Consider the following 19,253-nt stretch of genomic DNA (forward strand, 5'->3'; position numbering starts at 1 on the left):
ACAAAAAAACAAAAACCAAATAGACTCCACATATAATGTATATATTTAATATCCAAACAACCTCTATCTTAAAATAATTATCTGCAATGTATCAAACTAAAACAGCTGTGTCTATTAAATATATTATATATCTTCTTTTAAGTGTATATAACTAGTATGCATACAAATGTGTGTAACTTATTATGTTCATGTGCAAATAAGAAAAAGAGAAATTTAATACAAAAACAATATATATATATATATATATATATATAACCTGTGCATTTGTTATACAGATAATTATGTTTGAAAATCTTAATAGTAAACTTCTTTCTTTTTGAACTACTGACATGGTATATTTTTTTATTTTTTTCCAAATATTGAAAATTGAATGTATAATACTAACAAATACTAACAACTGTATAAATATGATATTTACTAATGTTAACCAGGCCGGGATAAGGTACCGGTACTTGATGTTTTAAACCAACAAATGTACAGATTTCAATAATATATGATAAATTTAAAAAAAAAAGATTACGGCTGTAGCGATGATTTGAGTGTAACCGTATTGCTTGTATTATCGAGACAAGGATTCCGTGCGCTGACTTATTTTAAATAGGATAGCACATCCTAATTTTTACGGTGATGTTGTTTAACGAGCCAAAAAATTAAGATGCGACCCAAGTAAAATTGTCGGTCTTTTACATCTACTTATTCTCAAAAATTATCAATTCATCTCTGTAATTATATCATTTAATATTGTTTTTATCAACACAAATTAAATTATGATGTTGTTATCAGTAAATTTAGATATTAAAGTAATTGATTGATGCTTACTTTTTATATTCGAATGACAAATTGTTTTTCGCATAATCAGGAAAAGTAACTATTGATACAAAAACACAAGTTCGACCTTGCTCCCGAAAAACAAGAATTGTACGACGTTGGTTAAATATTTTGCCTTGAAATAGGCCGTGCACTTATGGACTCCGTAAATAATTGCTGCAAATCGTTTGTATGTGTCAGACCACCAATTTCGCCCTCCAATTTAGAGCGTATGTAAAAGTAGCCCTGCACCGACAAAAAATAGCTCTTTTGATGTCCTTGTTTACTTAAACTAACCATAAAATTTGCAGAAATGAAACTTTTAATGAAAGAGAAATATATTTAGATTATTTTGAGACAAAATTTACTTGTCTATGAGTATGCATGAAAGATTGAGGATTGATGCACTCCATAATTATATAAGATTTAAAAAAAAAACAGGGGTTATTTTTGGAGTAACTCTTTTTAAGGGTCAGTTTTTTATTTGGAGTGCTTTAAAGATATGTTAACAATTAGCATGCAGAAAGCTGATACATGTACAATGCAGGATAAACCTTGTTTCTATGAAGTTAAACTAAAGGTGAAATATTTAGAAAGCTGTGAAAATTGCAAAATTTGGTTGAACAGATATGGATATCTAATTGGTGGTCTGCCACCTTTAAACGTGTAGAAACTGTGGTACTCCGGATCCAATTTCTGAACGGACATGGCTGTGTATTCATACATACATAACAAACACGGCTTACTATAAGACCGTAGAAAGCCAAGGATGTCTATGTTTTGCGAGAGCCTGCGGTGCAAAATAACGTTTAACTTATTGAATTTTAAGTATTTCCGGAAATAAGGATGTAGGGATTTAAAATAAGAATAAATATACAATTGTGAACTGCATTGTGCTATCTAATTATATAGATATACATATAGTAAAGGCAAGTACCACTAAAGTGGATATTCTTTAATTGTTCTGATAAGAAAAGGTCAACTCTGAATTTCTGAGAACCATTTATTTTCTCTTCCCAAACAATAAGGACGTAACATTAAGAGGAGATGAAAAAAACATGAAATTAAAATCAGTTCAAGGACAATTAGGGTGAGTTTCACTGACTCGAGTTTCAAGTTTTTCGAGTTTTTATTAAATCTGGAAAATCAATGCAAATATAATGATGTCTTCCCCCAAATTAACATGACATTACACCAGATAAATATATATTATGTATGACAAAATATCAAATCAAGGTTAAATGAATAAAATCAAAAAGATTCAAAGCATAATTGTATGTAATGGCATATATTTTTTGTCTGTATCAGAAACTAATCAAGACCAAATACTAGAATCTGAATAGAAATAATTGTACAGCATAAGTTTATACAAGATTTCAGGCTCGGTTATATATCAGTCTGTAAAATTTAAGAATCTATTCAAATTTTTTTAGCTATTATTCATGTATTTCTTTGTCTAATATGTTCTCCTATTTATTTGTATTGAAGTCCTGTAATATTATGTTGTCATTTTAATGTTATATTTAACATTGCCATTAAAGTGCGAGGTTTGGCATGCCACAAAACCAGGATCAACCCACCATTTTTTTTCTTAAAAGACATCAGGAATACGGTCATTGTTATATTATGGTTCATTTCTGTGTGTGTTACATTTTAACGTTGTAGTTCCGTTGTGTCGTTTATTGTCTCCTATATTTGAGTGTGCATTCACATTACTATAAGACGTGTCACGGTACTTTTCTATCCCAAATTCATGTTTTTAGTTTTGATGTTATATTTGTTATTCTCATCGGATTTTGTCTAATGCTTTGTCCGTTTCTGTGTGTGTTACATTTTGATGTTGTGTCGTTGTTCTCCTCTTACATTTAATGCGTTTTCCTCAGTTTTAGTTTTTTACCCCAATTTTGATTTTTGTCCATAGATTTACGAGTTTTGAACAGCGGTATACTACTGTTGCCTTTATTCTAAATTTTCTCAAAAGTTTAAGCTTTTCTAAAAATAACTTTACTATACTTTTAGATTTCTGTATTTCAAAGTGACTTAAATATGTATCGAAGGCCTCGTGGTGGTATATAAACACTTAGTTGGCAATTGAATTGCTTGACTTAAATGTTACCGATGAGCCTATTGAACACAAAACGCGCAGAAAAAAATAACTTTTTGCTCATTGGCAATTTTACTTGCTTGATTCGAGTTTAAATGATGAGCATGTTGAACACAAAACGCAGATAACAGTTTAACTTGAGGCTCATTGGCAATTTTCTTGTTTTAGTCGAGTGTCGCTGAAGAGCCTTTTGAACAAATAACAGGCACTAAGTTTGACTTGAGGCTCATTGGCAATTAACTTGCTTTATTATAGCGTCACAAATGAGCTTATTGTAAGCAAAACACATACAAAAAATTTAACTTGAGGCTCATTGTCAATTAACTTGCTTGATTGGACCATCAATGATAAGCTTATTGTAGACAAAACAAGCAAAACATGTGAGGCTTATTGGCAATTGACCTGTTTGATTTGACCGTCACTATAACGGATAAGGACACGTATCTTCACAATGCACGATATGTTGATACTTTTTTTAATTACATACATTGGAAGCGTCTGGATAAAAGAGGAAATTTGAAATTTTGAATCCGCAACCAATACTTTTAACGTATATTCATGTTCTAAACAAAACTATAACCGACACGACCAAAGAACATTTAAAACTAGACAAAACTATATAAAAGACACCACTAAAAAAAAAAACATTAAAGATTTAGACAACACTATACAAGACTCGACTTAAAGAATATTTAAGATCTAGACACCACTATACAAGACATAATCAAATGTACATTTAAGATCTAAACAACACTATACAAGACACGACCAAAAGAACATTTATCATCTAAACAACACTTTACAAGACACTTTCAGAGAACATTTAAAATCTACACAACATTTTACGAGACACGACCAAAAGAACATTTAGAATCTAAACAAAAATAGAAAAAACACGACCAGAAAAACATTTAAGGTGGTACCTAACACTACAGGGAGATAACTCTGTAAAGTCAGCTAAACGTTTTGATTACGTTGTGTTGTAAAGGGAATATAAAGCTTCTCAATGATAAAAATTGGTGTTTGTCAAACTGCTATATAACCAGTGTAATTTTTCTGACAAAACGGTTGGTTCAAAATTTTTGAATTTTTTATATTTTTGTTAAAGGGTCAAAGTAAGTACTTTGACAAAATTTAATCAAGATTTAACGAGCTAAATTAATTTTAGTGCAAGTGTTGGGTACCACCTTAAGATTTAAACAACACTTTACAAAACAAGACGAAAATAACATTTAATATTTAAACACTTTACAAGACACGATCACTAATTGAATTAGTGCAAACTGCAATGTGGATACCGTTATGTCGACATCATGTCTTGACTAACATCAAGATTATTATTTTACACAGATGAAAATTCATGGTTGTACAAACTGTCGATACCAATGGTTTGGCATTGCACAATGTTGTTTTTTCTCTGACTGTGGATGAGGTCTTTTTACTAAATTTATTTAATATTTATTAATTTGGGATTTTTTTTATGTTACTGTGGCAATTTTTACATCAATAAAACATGTGAAAAAAAATCCGAATTTAAAGTAGGCAACTAAGAATATGTAACCTTCTTTGTAAAATTGTTTCTGTTGTTTAGTCTCCAGTCAAAAGTTTTCTCCCCGCAGTCAAACCACATTTTCTTATTTTTGAATATGACTTTTTCTTGCCATATCATCAACATCGTAAATAAAGAAAACACAAATAACAGACATGTTTCGCCTTGATATATAAAACAATATGGTACTTCTATTTATAACTGGACATGGCTGTAACAACCGTAAAATAACAATGGAAGTCCAATTCGAACCAAAGTTTACAATCGGACCATGGAAACTCAGTGATGACTATAATTATACTGTTTTCTTAAAAACAAATACAATCACGAGCCATTGGTGACTTAAGTTTTACAAAGCTCGGTCTTACAGTTCAAGATAAGTAATGGATACAAAATTAAGTTGGAAGGACTATTAGATAGACACTTCCATACCTATATATATATGTACAAACATTACTAACTTCTCGGGTAGGGGTACAATAAAGTAAAACACTCATTTTAACTATAAAATACATTTATTTTGGGACAATTATTTTAACAATTTACAATGAGAAAAGTATCCAGCGTCAAAACACATTTTGCTCATTTGTGTGTTTGTTTTTAATACTTCCGTCACCACTAACTGCAACGTAAAAAAAGTAATGTTAAGACATCTTTAAACATGGTCATCTTGAAAAAGATTTAAAAAAAAACACTTTTATACAAGTGAGAGGTTGAGCGCTATCAAACCAGGTTCAGTCGACCATTTTCTACATTTGAGAATGCCTGTATCGTGTCAGGAATATGACAGTTGTTATTCATTCGTTTTATTTGTTTGGGCATTTGATTTTTCCATTTGATAAGGAACTTTCTGTTTTGAATTTTCCTGTGAGTTCAGTATTTTTGTGATTTATTTTTATGTAAGAAACAAAAACAACAAACATGTTAAGCCGTGATATATACAACAATATATATAACTAGTTGTACTGCGAGCAACGTCATAATCACCCCTTTTACCAAATTTATGACACTAAAAATAATTTGAATCAAAAGCATTTTATTAAAATGATTAAGTGGTGCTTTTTAATGCCCAAATGGCGAGGTTAAACTAGTTGAAAATGCTATCACCCCTGCCCCCAACCTAAAATATAGTGGTGAAACAGTACAACGTAAGAATACTGATAATGAAAGATGAGGACATAAAGTCGAGGTATAAAATATATCACTAGAAAACTTGTTTAAGCATACTTCCACGTATTTTCGTGTCATGTGTTTAACAATGGTCTGACATTCCCAATGAGACAAATTTAGATGATCCGGAAATAATAACTATTGGTTTAGAAGAAATACATTTAAAGTAATATAATTATCTGATTTGTTTTTATTTTTGTACTTAGAATAGACAAACAGTATCCGTTCAACTGTGAGAAAATGAATCCCGCGTTTCAAGAAGTCAAATATGATCAGTTAGTGATATGTGATGCAATAATCATCAATTTAGTGCGAGGGCAATTTGAAAGCTATGAAAGTTTTAGATGCATGGTAACATTGTGTTGAAAATTAAGCAGTTGAATCGATAGATAGAAAGTATTCCTAATGTAATGTACTTGATTTGAAATACAATGAGCAACATTACAATTCTGGAAAATTTAGTTTTGATTTTTGGGAGAATTTTTCTTTAAACTTAACGTAGAGCCAGTTTGATGGAATGTCCTTGAAATTGTCAAAACCTTTGTAATAACTTTGATGGGTTTTGTTTTTTACTTTAAAATGTCTTCAATTATCTATATTAATATGGGGGAATTCCAAATTGTTCTACTTTAAAAATAAATTTAGAGTTCTGATAGTCATATTTTGTGTATATTCAATCTTATAAAAAAGTTATGTAAAAAGTAAAATAGCAAAAAATACCCAGTCCCAAAGAAAAGGTAATGTCTCAAATGGCAAAAATATAACAAATCTACACTGATGATACGAGTTAACACCAATTACGGCTCACAATCTTAATCGAGTTTTATTCTGTTGTACAAATAAATATGAAACTTAACTAATGTTTTGATTGTTTTATAATAATTTAAAACGTTGACGGGTAGACTTAATGGTACAGGTCTCCAGCAACACAAATACCATCAAACAACACATTAATTCATGAATGCATGTAGCATATATATTAATTATCAGTGTTTTATTGTTTTATTGTTTTAGCAAGTTGCCCTGTACAAAGTAGTATATAGTGTATTATTTCTAGCTTTAAGCGTTTCTGCAACACATGCAAAAAAGGATAAATAAGAAATAAACTGTGTTGTTTATTTTTTTTGCAGCGGTAAAAATAAATTGTCGCAAAGCAAACTGTACTGCTGAAACAAAATCCACCTAAAGCTAGAAGATCTATGTCGTTTTGTAATATATCATTCATATTTTCTTCAATATATCATATTTTCAGACTAACATTATCTATTAATATCTTTCTTTTGTTTTTTATCATACATTTTAGATTGATGAACCAATAATACATTATCCAATTGTTACATTGTAAACTAAGAGTTGCACAAATCTTGAAACGTGATTGGAAACTAGTAAAAGGTGGGTGGATAAAGTTATATGGGAAATTAACAAGTGGGCAAGTATATATAGATTGAACTAATAACTCATCGAATAGTTTATGTTTGTGATTTCTGAAGGCTATGAAGTAACGGACAATAGCAACAGTTATTTAAACTAAACAGGTATATTTCATTAAATATTCGGAATAATGGGGCTATTTGTGGGTCTTTGTTTTTTTCTTAAACAACATATTTTTTGTGTGCATTATACATGTTTAAATTAAAACACGAAAATAATTCATGCCCTCTGCTCAATTTGTTTATTAACTGGATGTTAAAAATCAAAGTATTCCACTAAGTACATGATTCCTCTCATGAAAAGAAGTGATTAGAATTTTTAACCTTTCGTTTCCTTTAAATTACATGTAAGGGTATTTTTTCTTTCTTTAAAATATGTATGTATGTTTCCTTTTGTAATGAGATGTTATATTGTAAATAACTTGATTTTTATTGATATATCAGGCCAATAATTATTGTTAATATCACATTTAATTGAATTGCAAACGTTTTTTTCATATTTAATATATATTTTTTTCTTTGTACAGAGTTAAAACCACGAGAATGTACACCCTGTCTGTCATTGGTCTCGGTGTTAGTCTTGCGTTGATAAGTATCGTCACGCAAAGTAAGATATATTGATCGATTCATCTGTTCAAATGTACATTTTATATTTTGATGCTTACTATTTTGTTCCTATCGGTTTCAATACTTCCTCGTTGTTTTAAGATTATAACATTTCAATTTTCAGATGTTTTATGTTCCTGTCAATATTTTTTGGAGTGGCCAATTCTTGACCTTTATTACATAGATTGCAATGAAACTACCATGATTTTCAAGTAAATTAAAATAGACCTTTGTTCACCTGTGAAATAAATAAGTTGATATTACGCCTCTGAATTTATCCAACACCGAGTGTTGCTAAGAATTGTGGATTATGTTATATCAAAAGATGTTGAGAATGCTTAGAACAAATTGGTTTCTTGGACTCTCTGCTTTTTCTCTAATAAAAATGTCAATGCTTGATGCAATGAAAAGAATATGTCATCCAATAATTCACATATAAAAAATGCTTAATTTTTGACCGATCAACATACATAAGTTTACATTAAAAAAAAACAATGTATAATATTTTGATTTAAATAAAAAAAAAATCGTTTTGGGATCGTTCATACATTTAACCAGGCAATTTGTGTTAAAATAGTTAAAGATAAAAACATAATTTTTTTTTTTTAAATACATTTGTTATTTAATGTTTTGGATATGAGCGTCACTGATGAGTCTTATGTAGACGAAACGCGCGTCTGGCGTACAAAATTATAATCCTGGTACCTTTGATAACTATTGGTTCTTGGTATTTGTGTTGGAAACCTGTATCATCAAGTCTACCCGTCAATTTTTAAATTTATTTTATACGACAATCAAAATCTAGTTAAATTTCATTTTTTGTAAAATAAAATAGAACTCAACTAAAATTGTGAGCTGTAATTGGTGTTTACTGATATCATCAATGTAGATTTTGCAAGTTTACAATAAGATACGCAAAAATTACAATAAGATACGCAAAAAACAAGCATGAAATCCCCTTAAGTTGAATAAGGAAACTTCAATATACCTTCAATTCTGATCATTAGAGTTTTTCAGTTCTACTGCATCATTCAGTTTTGCTCGAAGCAAACTAGCAAATTCTAAAGTACGTGGTTTTTAAACAGTATTCCTTAAGATTATAAGATAAGATAATAATTATTTTGTAATGTGTCACATATTGATATTACAGATAGATATACAAATTCAATACACAAAACAGTTGAAACAAAGATTAATACCCAGCCTACATAAACTTGCGAGACACTAAATTTACAATTAAACACATTAAAAGTATATAATTTATACAATATTTACAAGCATATTTTTTTAAGATGATATAAAAATTATATTCACTTTTGAAAGGAATTAAAAAAAGTAATTATATAAACAAATAAAATCTTTAATAAAATGTTATTGTTCTGATACTATAGTAATACGAGTGTATACCCCTATCAGACCCCATTAATACTGTTAATTGGTAACATCAGTGGTTCCAATAGTTACATGCACGATGACACTAAGCCGTTCAATAAAATTAGGAAAATATTAGATTTGCAGACCTTATCTGATTGGAATATCATCATTATAAACACAGCTTTATTAATTATATTTGAAAATACATTATTCAGAAACTGAAGCGCAGAATTGTTCTGACACAAACATACAGTCCTGTCTCTCAGCTTACAAGAGCGTAAAAACACAGGCAGTTCAAGACAAGAACAAAATATGCAGGTCAGATCTAGTTTAATATATAACTATATAGAAAAAGAGGGATTGAGGAAAAACAGTTACACTTTCAATAAATGACAGTAAATATTGTCAGAAAAATCAATTAAGAAAAATTTTCATTTTATAAAACAGTTGTTATCAACATGCAATTGTGATATAAAAATTCGTTTCTTCGCTATTTCATTGTTTTGTTTATTTTAAAAAAACAGTGCAGGAAACATATATCTTGAATGTTTGAACAAGGTTTCGCCTGACTGTGATGTCGATGGGACCATAACCGAAATCAGAAAGGAACTATTCCAGTACGGTTGTGGTACGTTTATTATCAGAAACAGTAACCACGCTGTATCTAATTCATATTTTCACATGTTCCAAAATTCTATTAGAAGAACCGACAACGGATTTGTTTCCGTAAATTTCACAACACAGCTTCTGTAACATCTTTAAGTATTTCGATAAGATTTTATATGATATTATGTTTATTTATGAAGTAATTATAGAAAATAGACATGTACGAAATGGCTATGTATACAATAAGATAAGTGTTACTGTATATTCTCCCTGGATATTCAGTTATAATTGTGTGTAACAGAGATACTTGATGGAATGCTGTACGTTGAGTAATTTGTTAAAACAGCAAAGAGTGCAATAACGATTTAATGAGTGTTAAAAAACAAAAAAAGTTTGTTAAATCTTTATTTTCCATTATTACATTGACATGAAACTAGTCAAGCGCTTCCTTTTGGTGTGTGTTATTTAACTTGCGTTGTAAGTACTAAGTAAACGTCTCATACAAATGTACATTTGAAAAGTTAATTCCATTTTTTCAATTTCATATACAATTTCTTTGTATTTTCAATTGTCTAGTTTTTTTAAAATAATAGATAAATAATAATATGTTGGACAATCTGAAAGACTTTGTGGGACAATTTGAAAGTTTAATTGATCGGTAATGGTTTTGAAAGTAATGTGTGGAAGCGTGTATACGATAATTAGTCTTGTGTAGGCGAAACGCGCGTCTGGTGTATCAATTCACAAGCCTGGTACCTTTGATAACTATTTACTGATTGTTAATTAATTTAATTTACATTAATTAGAATTAAACAGATAAGTTGTTTTTTACATATTTCATGTCGTTTTAATATGATTGTAACATAAAGATAGTAAATAGGTTCTTTTCTTTAAATCAGTTTCCAGACCATTTAGCCTTGCTCGTAAAAGTAAAAAGAAGAAAAAGAAGAAGAAGGATGGGGATGATGACGACGACGACATATTTGGACAATTCCTGGAAGATGATAACAATTGTATGTGTTTAAATTAATATGGGGACGAAGTACCCTATTACTGTAGAAAAATCAATAAAAAAAAAATAAGAAATCGGGGAAACCCAAAATCGTTCAAACTATTTTGTGTCGCTATTATTAATTCCCGCATTTGCGCAGATCGCATAAATCTACTTCCTTCTTCCGGTCTCGTTGTCGTGAGACTTTGAGTAGTCTAGTAAAATATAGGAACTGAAGGAACACAATACCAATATTTCTTTTTTTATAATTTTTTGTCTTTGATACGAATTGACGTTACCTGATGCATTGCGTTTCTTTGTTTACATTGAACATGACGTCATAACTTAAATAACGTCACAAGTAAAATACATTAGAACACAATCAAAATCGGAAACGTTACGGTATTTCCGTTTCATACAGACTTCGTCTCCATTCACAGGTAATGCCTGCCTCATATTACATGTATTAAAATAAAAATAATTATAAGAAAATATCTCCGGATAGTGGTAGTTCGCCTCATCTTGCTATTTGTTTTATTGATAAACCATGCATTATAGATATCTTTTTTAGCTTTCTTTTATCAAAAGTTCATTTTGACTGAATATGTATTCCACAATTCAATTTAACATTTATATCAATTTTGATATGTTCGTGCAATAACTAATTATGGCTTGATGTTGCTATACAAACAATGCATTAAGATTAAGAGTGTAACACAGTTTTGACGGCTGTACTCTTATATTACATTTTACCAATTATGAGGGGGAAGGACCTATCCTGGATTTTTTATTCGAATTTTGGGATGTCGGGATTTCAATTTCTTTAAATTCGGGACCTCGGGATTCTATATTTTTAAGCCCGAGATTTCGGGATCAGGAACCCTCCCCCTAAAGTATGTCTGTTGCTTTGTCCACACATTATTGTCAATAAAATGGAATTTAATGCGACTTTTCATACTAGTGGGAAGTTAATCTATCTATAACACCAGGTTTAATTCATCATGTTCTACATAAGAAAATGCTTGTACCGAATCAGAAATGTGACAGTTGTTATCCATTCGTTTGATGTGTTTGATATATACATAATTTTATATTCGCTTGATTGGTTTGGTGTCAGATCCTTTTATATATCAGGATTTTGTTTTAATAATCACTAGGTCAATGTCACTGCTGGATGAGTTTTTTCGTCGAGCGTATCACCAGCCCAGTTGTAAGAACTTCTGTATTGACATGGATTATCATTGATATTGTCATAACTAAAAATTAGCTGCTTACAAAACTTTGAAATTTTGAAATACTAAGGGTTTTTCTACCTCAGGAATCGATTACCTTAACTGTATTTGGCAAAACTTTTAGGAATGTTTGGTCCTTAATTCTCTTCAACTTCGTTCTTTATTTGGTCTTTATACTTTTGTTTTTTTTACTTGTGAGTCTTTTGTAGACGAAACGCGCGTCTGGCGCAAATTCAAAATTTCAATCCTGTCGTTTATGATGTGTTTATTTGAGCTTTTTTTTATTTCTGCCATTTGATAGACTTTTCATTTTGAATTTTCTGTGGGGCTGTGTATATTTGCTACTTTTTACTTTATTAATTTTGGAAGATTTAACATATAAAAAAGTAAGGGATTATCAGAACTCAAAATTTTCTTTTAAAGTTGATTAATTTGCAATTCCCCCAGAATGGTTGAGATAATTGAGGACAGTGTAAAGTGAACAAAAAAACATCAAAGGTAATACACAGGTTTTGGCAATTTTAATGACACTCCATTTAATTGGCACCACTTTATGTTAAATGAAAAGTCGGTAATTTTTAAAAAAAAAATTAAAAATTAAAACTTAATGTCCCAGTATTGCAAGGTTGCTTATTATATTTCAAATCAAGTACTTTACAAAAAAAAATAACTTTCCTTTTTTTCTACCATATTATCAATAAAATGTTAACATGCATTTAAATTTTGCGTAGCTTTCAAATTTTCCTTCGCACTAAATTGATGATCACTGCATTACATATTATAAATTTATCATATTTGACTTTCATGGAACACGAGATTAATCTTTACTCAGTTTATCTGATACTTTTTGTCTATTTAAAGTAAAAAGATCTAATTTGAACGTTTTTCAGGAAACCAATAGTTAACATTTCAGTTATTTTAAGTTGAACACTTAAGAATTCTGGAATTCCGGACCATTGTGAAACACATTAGAGGAAAATAAGTGAAAATAGGCTTTATTAGGTTCGTCAGTGAAATATTTTGTAACTCGACCTAATTTCCTCATCAGTGTTTTTATATTGTACTGATACTCCAATATATCCGAGGTTGGGGGTGGGGGAACTAATTGAACCCTGCAAGATTCTGTATATGTCTGTCCCAAGTGAAGAGACTGTTATTCAGTGGTTGTCGTTTTTTGCTGTGTTACATATTTGATTTTCATTCATTGTTTTTAAAATAAATCTGGATGTTAGTTTTCTTGTTTGAATTGTTTTACATTTGTCATTTCGGGGCCTTTTACAGCTAACTATGCACTATTGGTTTTGTTCGTTGTTGGAGGCTGTATAGTGATATATACTTTTTGCCTTCTATTTCTCTGGTGGAGAGTTGTCACATTAGCAGTTATACCACTTCTTCATATTTTTATATAAAAATAGGTGAACCGCACAATAAATTGCAAAGCATTAGCTTAAAAACAATTATATATATAAAAGTTGCACAAACAATTCTATAGCTCAATCTTTGGGTTGCTTAAGACACCATGTCACCAGACAATTTCATTAAAATAGACCATACAGCATATTTTATTTCCGTTTGACACCTTTATTAATTCATTGTAGTTTTTAGGAAGAAGGTGTGGCCAATATAGATTAACGTTCAGCGAGTAATCGTTCATTTAATTTTTAGCTCACCTGGCCCGAAGGGCCAAGTGAGCTTTTCCCATCACTTGGCGTCCGTCGTCCGTCGTCCGTCGTCCGTCGTCGTCGTCGTCGTCGTCGTCGTCGTCGTCCGTCGTCGTTAACTTTTACAAAAATCTTCTCCTCTGAAACTACTGGGCCAAATTAAACCAAACTTGGCCACAATCATTATTGGGGTATCTAGTTTAAAAAATGTGTGGCGTGACCCGGTCAACCAACCAAGATGGCCGCCATGGCTAAAAATAGAACATAGGGGTAAAATGCAGTTTTTGGCTTATAACTCAAAAACCAAAGCATTTAGAGCAAATCTGACATCGGGAAAAATTGTTTATCAGGTCAAGATCTTTCTGCTCTGAAATTTTCAGATGAATCCGACAACCCGTTGTTGGGTTGCTGCCCCTGAATTGGTAATTTTAGGGATTTTTTGCTGTTTTTGGTTATTATCTTGAATATTATTATAGATAGAGATAAACTGTAAACAGCAATAATGTTCAGCAAAGTTAGATTTACAAATAAGTCAAATGACCAAAATGGTCAGTTGACCCCTTCAGGAGTTATGGACCGTTATAGTCAATTTTTAACCGTTTTTCGTAAATCTTAGAAATCTTTTACAAAAATCTTCTCCTCTGAAACTACTGGGCCAAATTAATCCAAGCTTGGCCACAATCATCTATAGGGTACGTAGTTTAAAAAATGTGTGGCGTGACCCGGCCAACCAACCAAGATGGCTGCCATGGCTAAAAATAGGACATAGGGGTAAAATGCTGTTTTTGGCTTATAACTCAAAAACCAAAGCATTTAGAGCAAATCTGACATGGGGTAAAATTGTTTATCAGGTCAATTTCTTTCTGCCCTCAAATTTTCAGATGAATCCGACAACCCGTTGTTGGGTTGCTGCCCCTGAATTGGTAATTTTAGGGAATTTTTGCTGTTTTTGATTATTATCTTGAATATTATTATAGATAGAGATAAACTGTAAACAGCAATAATGTTCAGCAAAGTTAGATTTACAAATAGGTCAAATGACAAAAATGGTCAGTTGACCCCTTTAGGAGTCATGGACCTTTATAGTCAATTTTTAACCGTTTTTCGTAAATCTTAGAAATCTTTTACCAAAATTTTCTCCTCTGAAACTACTGGGACAAATTAATCCAAGCTTGGCTAAAATCATCTTTAGGGTATCTAGTTTAAAAAATGTGTGGCGTGACCCGGCCAACCAACCAAGATGGCTGCCATGGCTAAAAATAGGACATAGGGGTAAAATGCAGTTTTTGGCTTATAACTCAAAAACCAAAGCATTAAGAGCAAATCTGACATGGAGTAAAATTGTTTATCAGGTCAATTTCCTTCTGCCCTCAAATTTTCAGATGAATCCGACAACCCGTTGTTGGGTTGCTGCCCCTGAATTGGTAATTTTAGGGAATTTTTGCTGTTTTTGGTTATTATCTTGAATATTATTATAGATAGAGATAAACTGTAAACAGCAATAATGTTCAGCAAAGTTAGATTTACAAATAGGTCAACATGACCAAAGTGGTCAGTTGACCCCTATAGGAGTTATTGACCTTTATAGTCAATTTTTAACCATTTTTCGTAAATCTTAGAAATCTTTTACAAAAATCTTCTCCTCTGTTACTACTGGGCCAAATTAATCCAAACTTGGCCACAATCATCTTTGGGGTATCTAATTGAAAAAACTGTGTCCGGTGACCCGGCCATCCAACCAAAATGGCTGCCAGGGCTAAAAATAGAACATAGGGGTAAAATGCAGTTTTTGGCTTATAACCCAAAAGCCGAAGCATTTAGAGAAAATCTGACATGGGTTAAATTGTCTATCAGGTATCTTTCTGCCCTCAAATTTTTTAGTTAATTTTTAGCATTTTTCATAAATTTTTGTAAATTTTTAGAAAATATTTTCCACTGTAATTACTGGGCCAAGTTCATTATAGATTGAGATAATTGTAGCAACAAGAATGTTCAGTATAGTAAGATCTACAAACACATCACCATCACCAAAACACAGTTATGTCATGAATTTATCTGTGTCCATTGTTTAATATGCACATAGACCAAGGTGAGCGACACAGGCTCTTGAGAGCCTCTAGTTTATTGTTATATATGATGCCCATGTTTAAAGATGTCTTAAAATAACTTTTTTTCTTTGCAGTTAGTGGTGCAGGAGGTATTCACCTCAACCTGGCTGTCTTTGGTTTAGGACTTACATTTTATACGCTTGTTTAGATGCCGTATTTTTATCCATCAATTTGAATAAACTACAAATATATGTATTTGTTTACAAATCTGTTTAGGATTAACGTTCTCATTCTAATTTACTTTGACACGTTTGAACTGATTGAATTGATCGATTAAAATAAAAACAAATGAGAAAAATCTGTTACGACGCTTGGATACTTTTCTTATTTTAATCTGTTTTAATAAATTTCTGAAAATATATGTATTTTACAGTCATAAAGAGTGTTTTACTTTACTGTTCCCCTACCCTAGCAGTTAGTAATTTTTATACATATATATAGCTATGGAAATGTCCATCTTATTTTATAGATATATATATATATAATCTTAGTCCTTTCCCATTTGTGTATCCATTACTGCTCTAAAACTGCTTGACCGAATTTTGTCAAACTGTGCGCACCATAGGCCAGTGTATGGGATTTGTTTTTACGACAACGGTATATTTATAGAAATCCTTGGATTTCTACGGTCTGATAGTAAACCTTGGTTTGAGTTAGACTTCAGTTTTCGTGTTAGGCTTGTTACAAAATACAACCATGTCCGGTAGAAATGAGTACCTCTGCACGTTAATGAACTGTTGAAACAATTCTCTGAAGAGTCTGATTCCTGGGAAAATATTCGACCACTGTCCAGAAACCCTTATTTTTCTGGTGGTAAGATAATAAGTGTCTTCTGTATCGGTGATAGGTTTTCTCGTCCTGATGTGCAGTAGATATTTTGTATTTGGACACTAAAATGCACCATTTTATCATTTTATATATATTGCTTTTCGATTCGAATTATTTTTGGTGTCATGCACTTGGTAAAGGGGTGTTTTTTACGATTCTCGCAGTACACTTGGTTATACATATTTTTCTATATACCACGGCTACACAAGTCTGTTATCTTCATTTTCTTTATTTACGATGATGTAGATATGGTAAGAAAAGTCATATTTGAAAATAAGATGATGTAGTTTGACTACATAGAAAAAACCATTTAACCTTGGCCAAAATGACAAAGAAGATACCAACTTTAGGTCACCATAAAGTTTCCTTTCACCAAGGAAGGTTTCCCATTTATTTATCAACGTCTTTGATTGCAAATGTTTTGACATGTTTAATGCGTGCAAGAATTGCCGAACTCCCAGAAAAATTCATAATAGAAGGTTCTTATTCAAATGGAAAATCAAAAAACTCAAACACATCAAACGACAGGATAACAACTTTCATATTCCTGACTTGGTATAGGCATTTTCTTAGGTTGAAAATGGTGGATTGAACTTAGTATAAAACAATATTCCTGCCGAGTGCTGATGACTTGACTGTACGTCATGTATACGTATCAATATAAAACAAAGAAGGTGTGGTGTGATTGCAAATGCAACAACTTTCAATCTGAGCCCTTATTATGTAGATCTGAGCATCAATGGGTCATAAAACGACCTTCAACATTGAGAGAAAACAAATACTGCATAGCAGGTCAGGTTTTAATTTTGGGATCCCGAAAGTATTGGCAGATCTAGATCTGAAATGAAAATGTAAAAAACAAGTTGCAATACTTAAACATGTTAACTATGCACATAATTTAAAGTCTATACACCGTCTATGAAATTGAAGTTCCTAATAACTTCCATGGATGTGTAAAATGTCAATGTTAAATAAACATAAATACAAACTTTGTCTTGTAAACTGAACTTCTTCCATTCAGAGGCTTTCAATGTATGTTATTAACAAATCATCAAAACATCGTGCATTGTCAAGACATGCGTCCTTATCCTTTATAAGAATGAAAAAAGAATAATTCTGGTTCATAAAATTATTATCCAATTTTCTTGAATTTTTTGTACATGAAACTAAACAAACTCAACAAAAAATGTATCAATATAAAAGTAATTAGATGTAGTTATTGGTATACTTATCTAAGATTCAAGCCTTAAACATTCGTGCGCGTTTTGTCTACAATAAGCTCAAGAGTGGTGACACTCAATACAAACAAGGGAATTTTCAATGAGTCCCAAACTTTACGCTCGTTTCGACTACATTAGGCGGCGCTTAAATCAAACAAGTTAATTGGCAATCAGCCTCAAGTTCCTGATGAAGGTAAATCCAGAAAAGCGCTTCGGACGCAAATAATTATTAAACGTGTTGTTTTCAACCTTTCACATCACTAGGTCGATACCTCTACTGGTGGACTAGTAGTTCCCGCGGGTATCCTCAGCTCAGTAGCCAGTTCCTCGTTTGTGACATGATTTAACAAATTTTTCTAAAAATGTCCGTTTATAAATTTTGATATTATTTAGCAACTAACGTTACAACTCCCTCAGGCAAAGTTGACTTTAGATGAATTTTTCTATTTATTTTAGGTATATTTGTCATCTAGCTCTACAACGGTTTCGGTACTATTACTTTGGATTTCAATTGTTTGGCTTTGAGGGTTCCTGATGAAAGTAAATCAAGAAAATGGCTTCGGACGCATAGAATTATTGAACGTGTTGTTTTCATTTTTTTTTTAATTTGTGTGTGTGTTCCAGACCAGTACGAGCTGACCATACATGTAATTTGATCAAATGTGTTAAATTGAAACAATCTTTATTTTTAGTTTAACAAATTGTTATTGATAATTTATTACAATTAGATAGATAAAATGAACAATTGAAATTAAGTATTTGTTTAATTGTATATCTGAATCCTATTTTTGTACTCTCGCCAAAGGTGACACAATTCAAGTAACGTAATATTTTTTACATTTTCATGTATGCAGTTCATGCATGTTCCTTTGCATTTGCATTTTTTAGTGAAGTTGCTAAATATTCTAAAACAATTAACTTCCCACATTATGTTTACTTCCGTATATCTTCAATTTCAGTGTTCATAATTCAATTAATGTATTAATGATCGACATGCTTAATACAAGAGATTAACATATTTAATTAGCGTGAATTAAACAAAAGTGAAAATATAAATTTTTGTTTCAATTACAATTGAACTTTTTTATATTAATTTGATAGTTAAGTTATATGTTGATCTGCTATATGCATTTGTATCTAATAAACCTGACCAACTTTTTAATATTAGTCAGACCGTACGCGTACGGTCCGACCGTATGAGTATTTTGAAAAAGTACGCATACGGTCCAGACCGCATGCGTACGGTCTAAATACTCATACGGTCCAGACGGTCTAAATACTCATACAGTCTGGAACATGTGCATTTTGTTTTCGTTGGGGGACTGTTTTACCACGCAGTTGTTGTAACATCTTAACTGTCGTCACCTTTTGAATTTAAGAGTTGTGTCAGTTCTTATCGCAAATTACTATTTTTATTTTGGCATATTTTTGGTGGGGCTCGTGTTCTTTGTGTTTCTAAGTTGTGTCTTATGTGCTATATTTTGTCTGTTTTTTTTTCATTTTAGTCCTGGCGTTGTCACTTTCTTTTTAATCTATGATTTTGACTGTCCCTCTGGTATCTTTCGTC

The 19,253-nt window shown here is 31.2% G+C and overlaps 1 protein-coding gene across 1 annotated transcript; it reads left to right on the forward strand.

Moving 5' to 3' along the window:
- The first annotated feature begins 7,079 nt into the window (after positions 1-7,079).
- Positions 7,080-16,018, forward strand: LOC143082132 (uncharacterized). Its single transcript, XM_076257687.1, has 6 exons — positions 7,080-7,165; positions 7,588-7,667; positions 9,256-9,358; positions 9,565-9,668; positions 10,546-10,659; positions 15,713-16,018. The coding sequence occupies exons 2-6, from the start codon at positions 7,604-7,606 to the stop codon at positions 15,784-15,786; spliced, it is 459 nt and encodes a 152-aa protein (XP_076113802.1). The 5' UTR covers positions 7,080-7,165; positions 7,588-7,603; the 3' UTR covers positions 15,787-16,018.
- The last annotated feature ends 3,235 nt before the right edge of the window (positions 16,019-19,253 follow it).

The sequence above is a fragment of the Mytilus galloprovincialis genome, chromosome 7 (genome assembly GCF_965363235.1).
Source record: "Mytilus galloprovincialis chromosome 7, xbMytGall1.hap1.1, whole genome shotgun sequence".
Classification (NCBI taxonomy): Eukaryota; Metazoa; Mollusca; class Bivalvia; order Mytilida; family Mytilidae; genus Mytilus; species Mytilus galloprovincialis.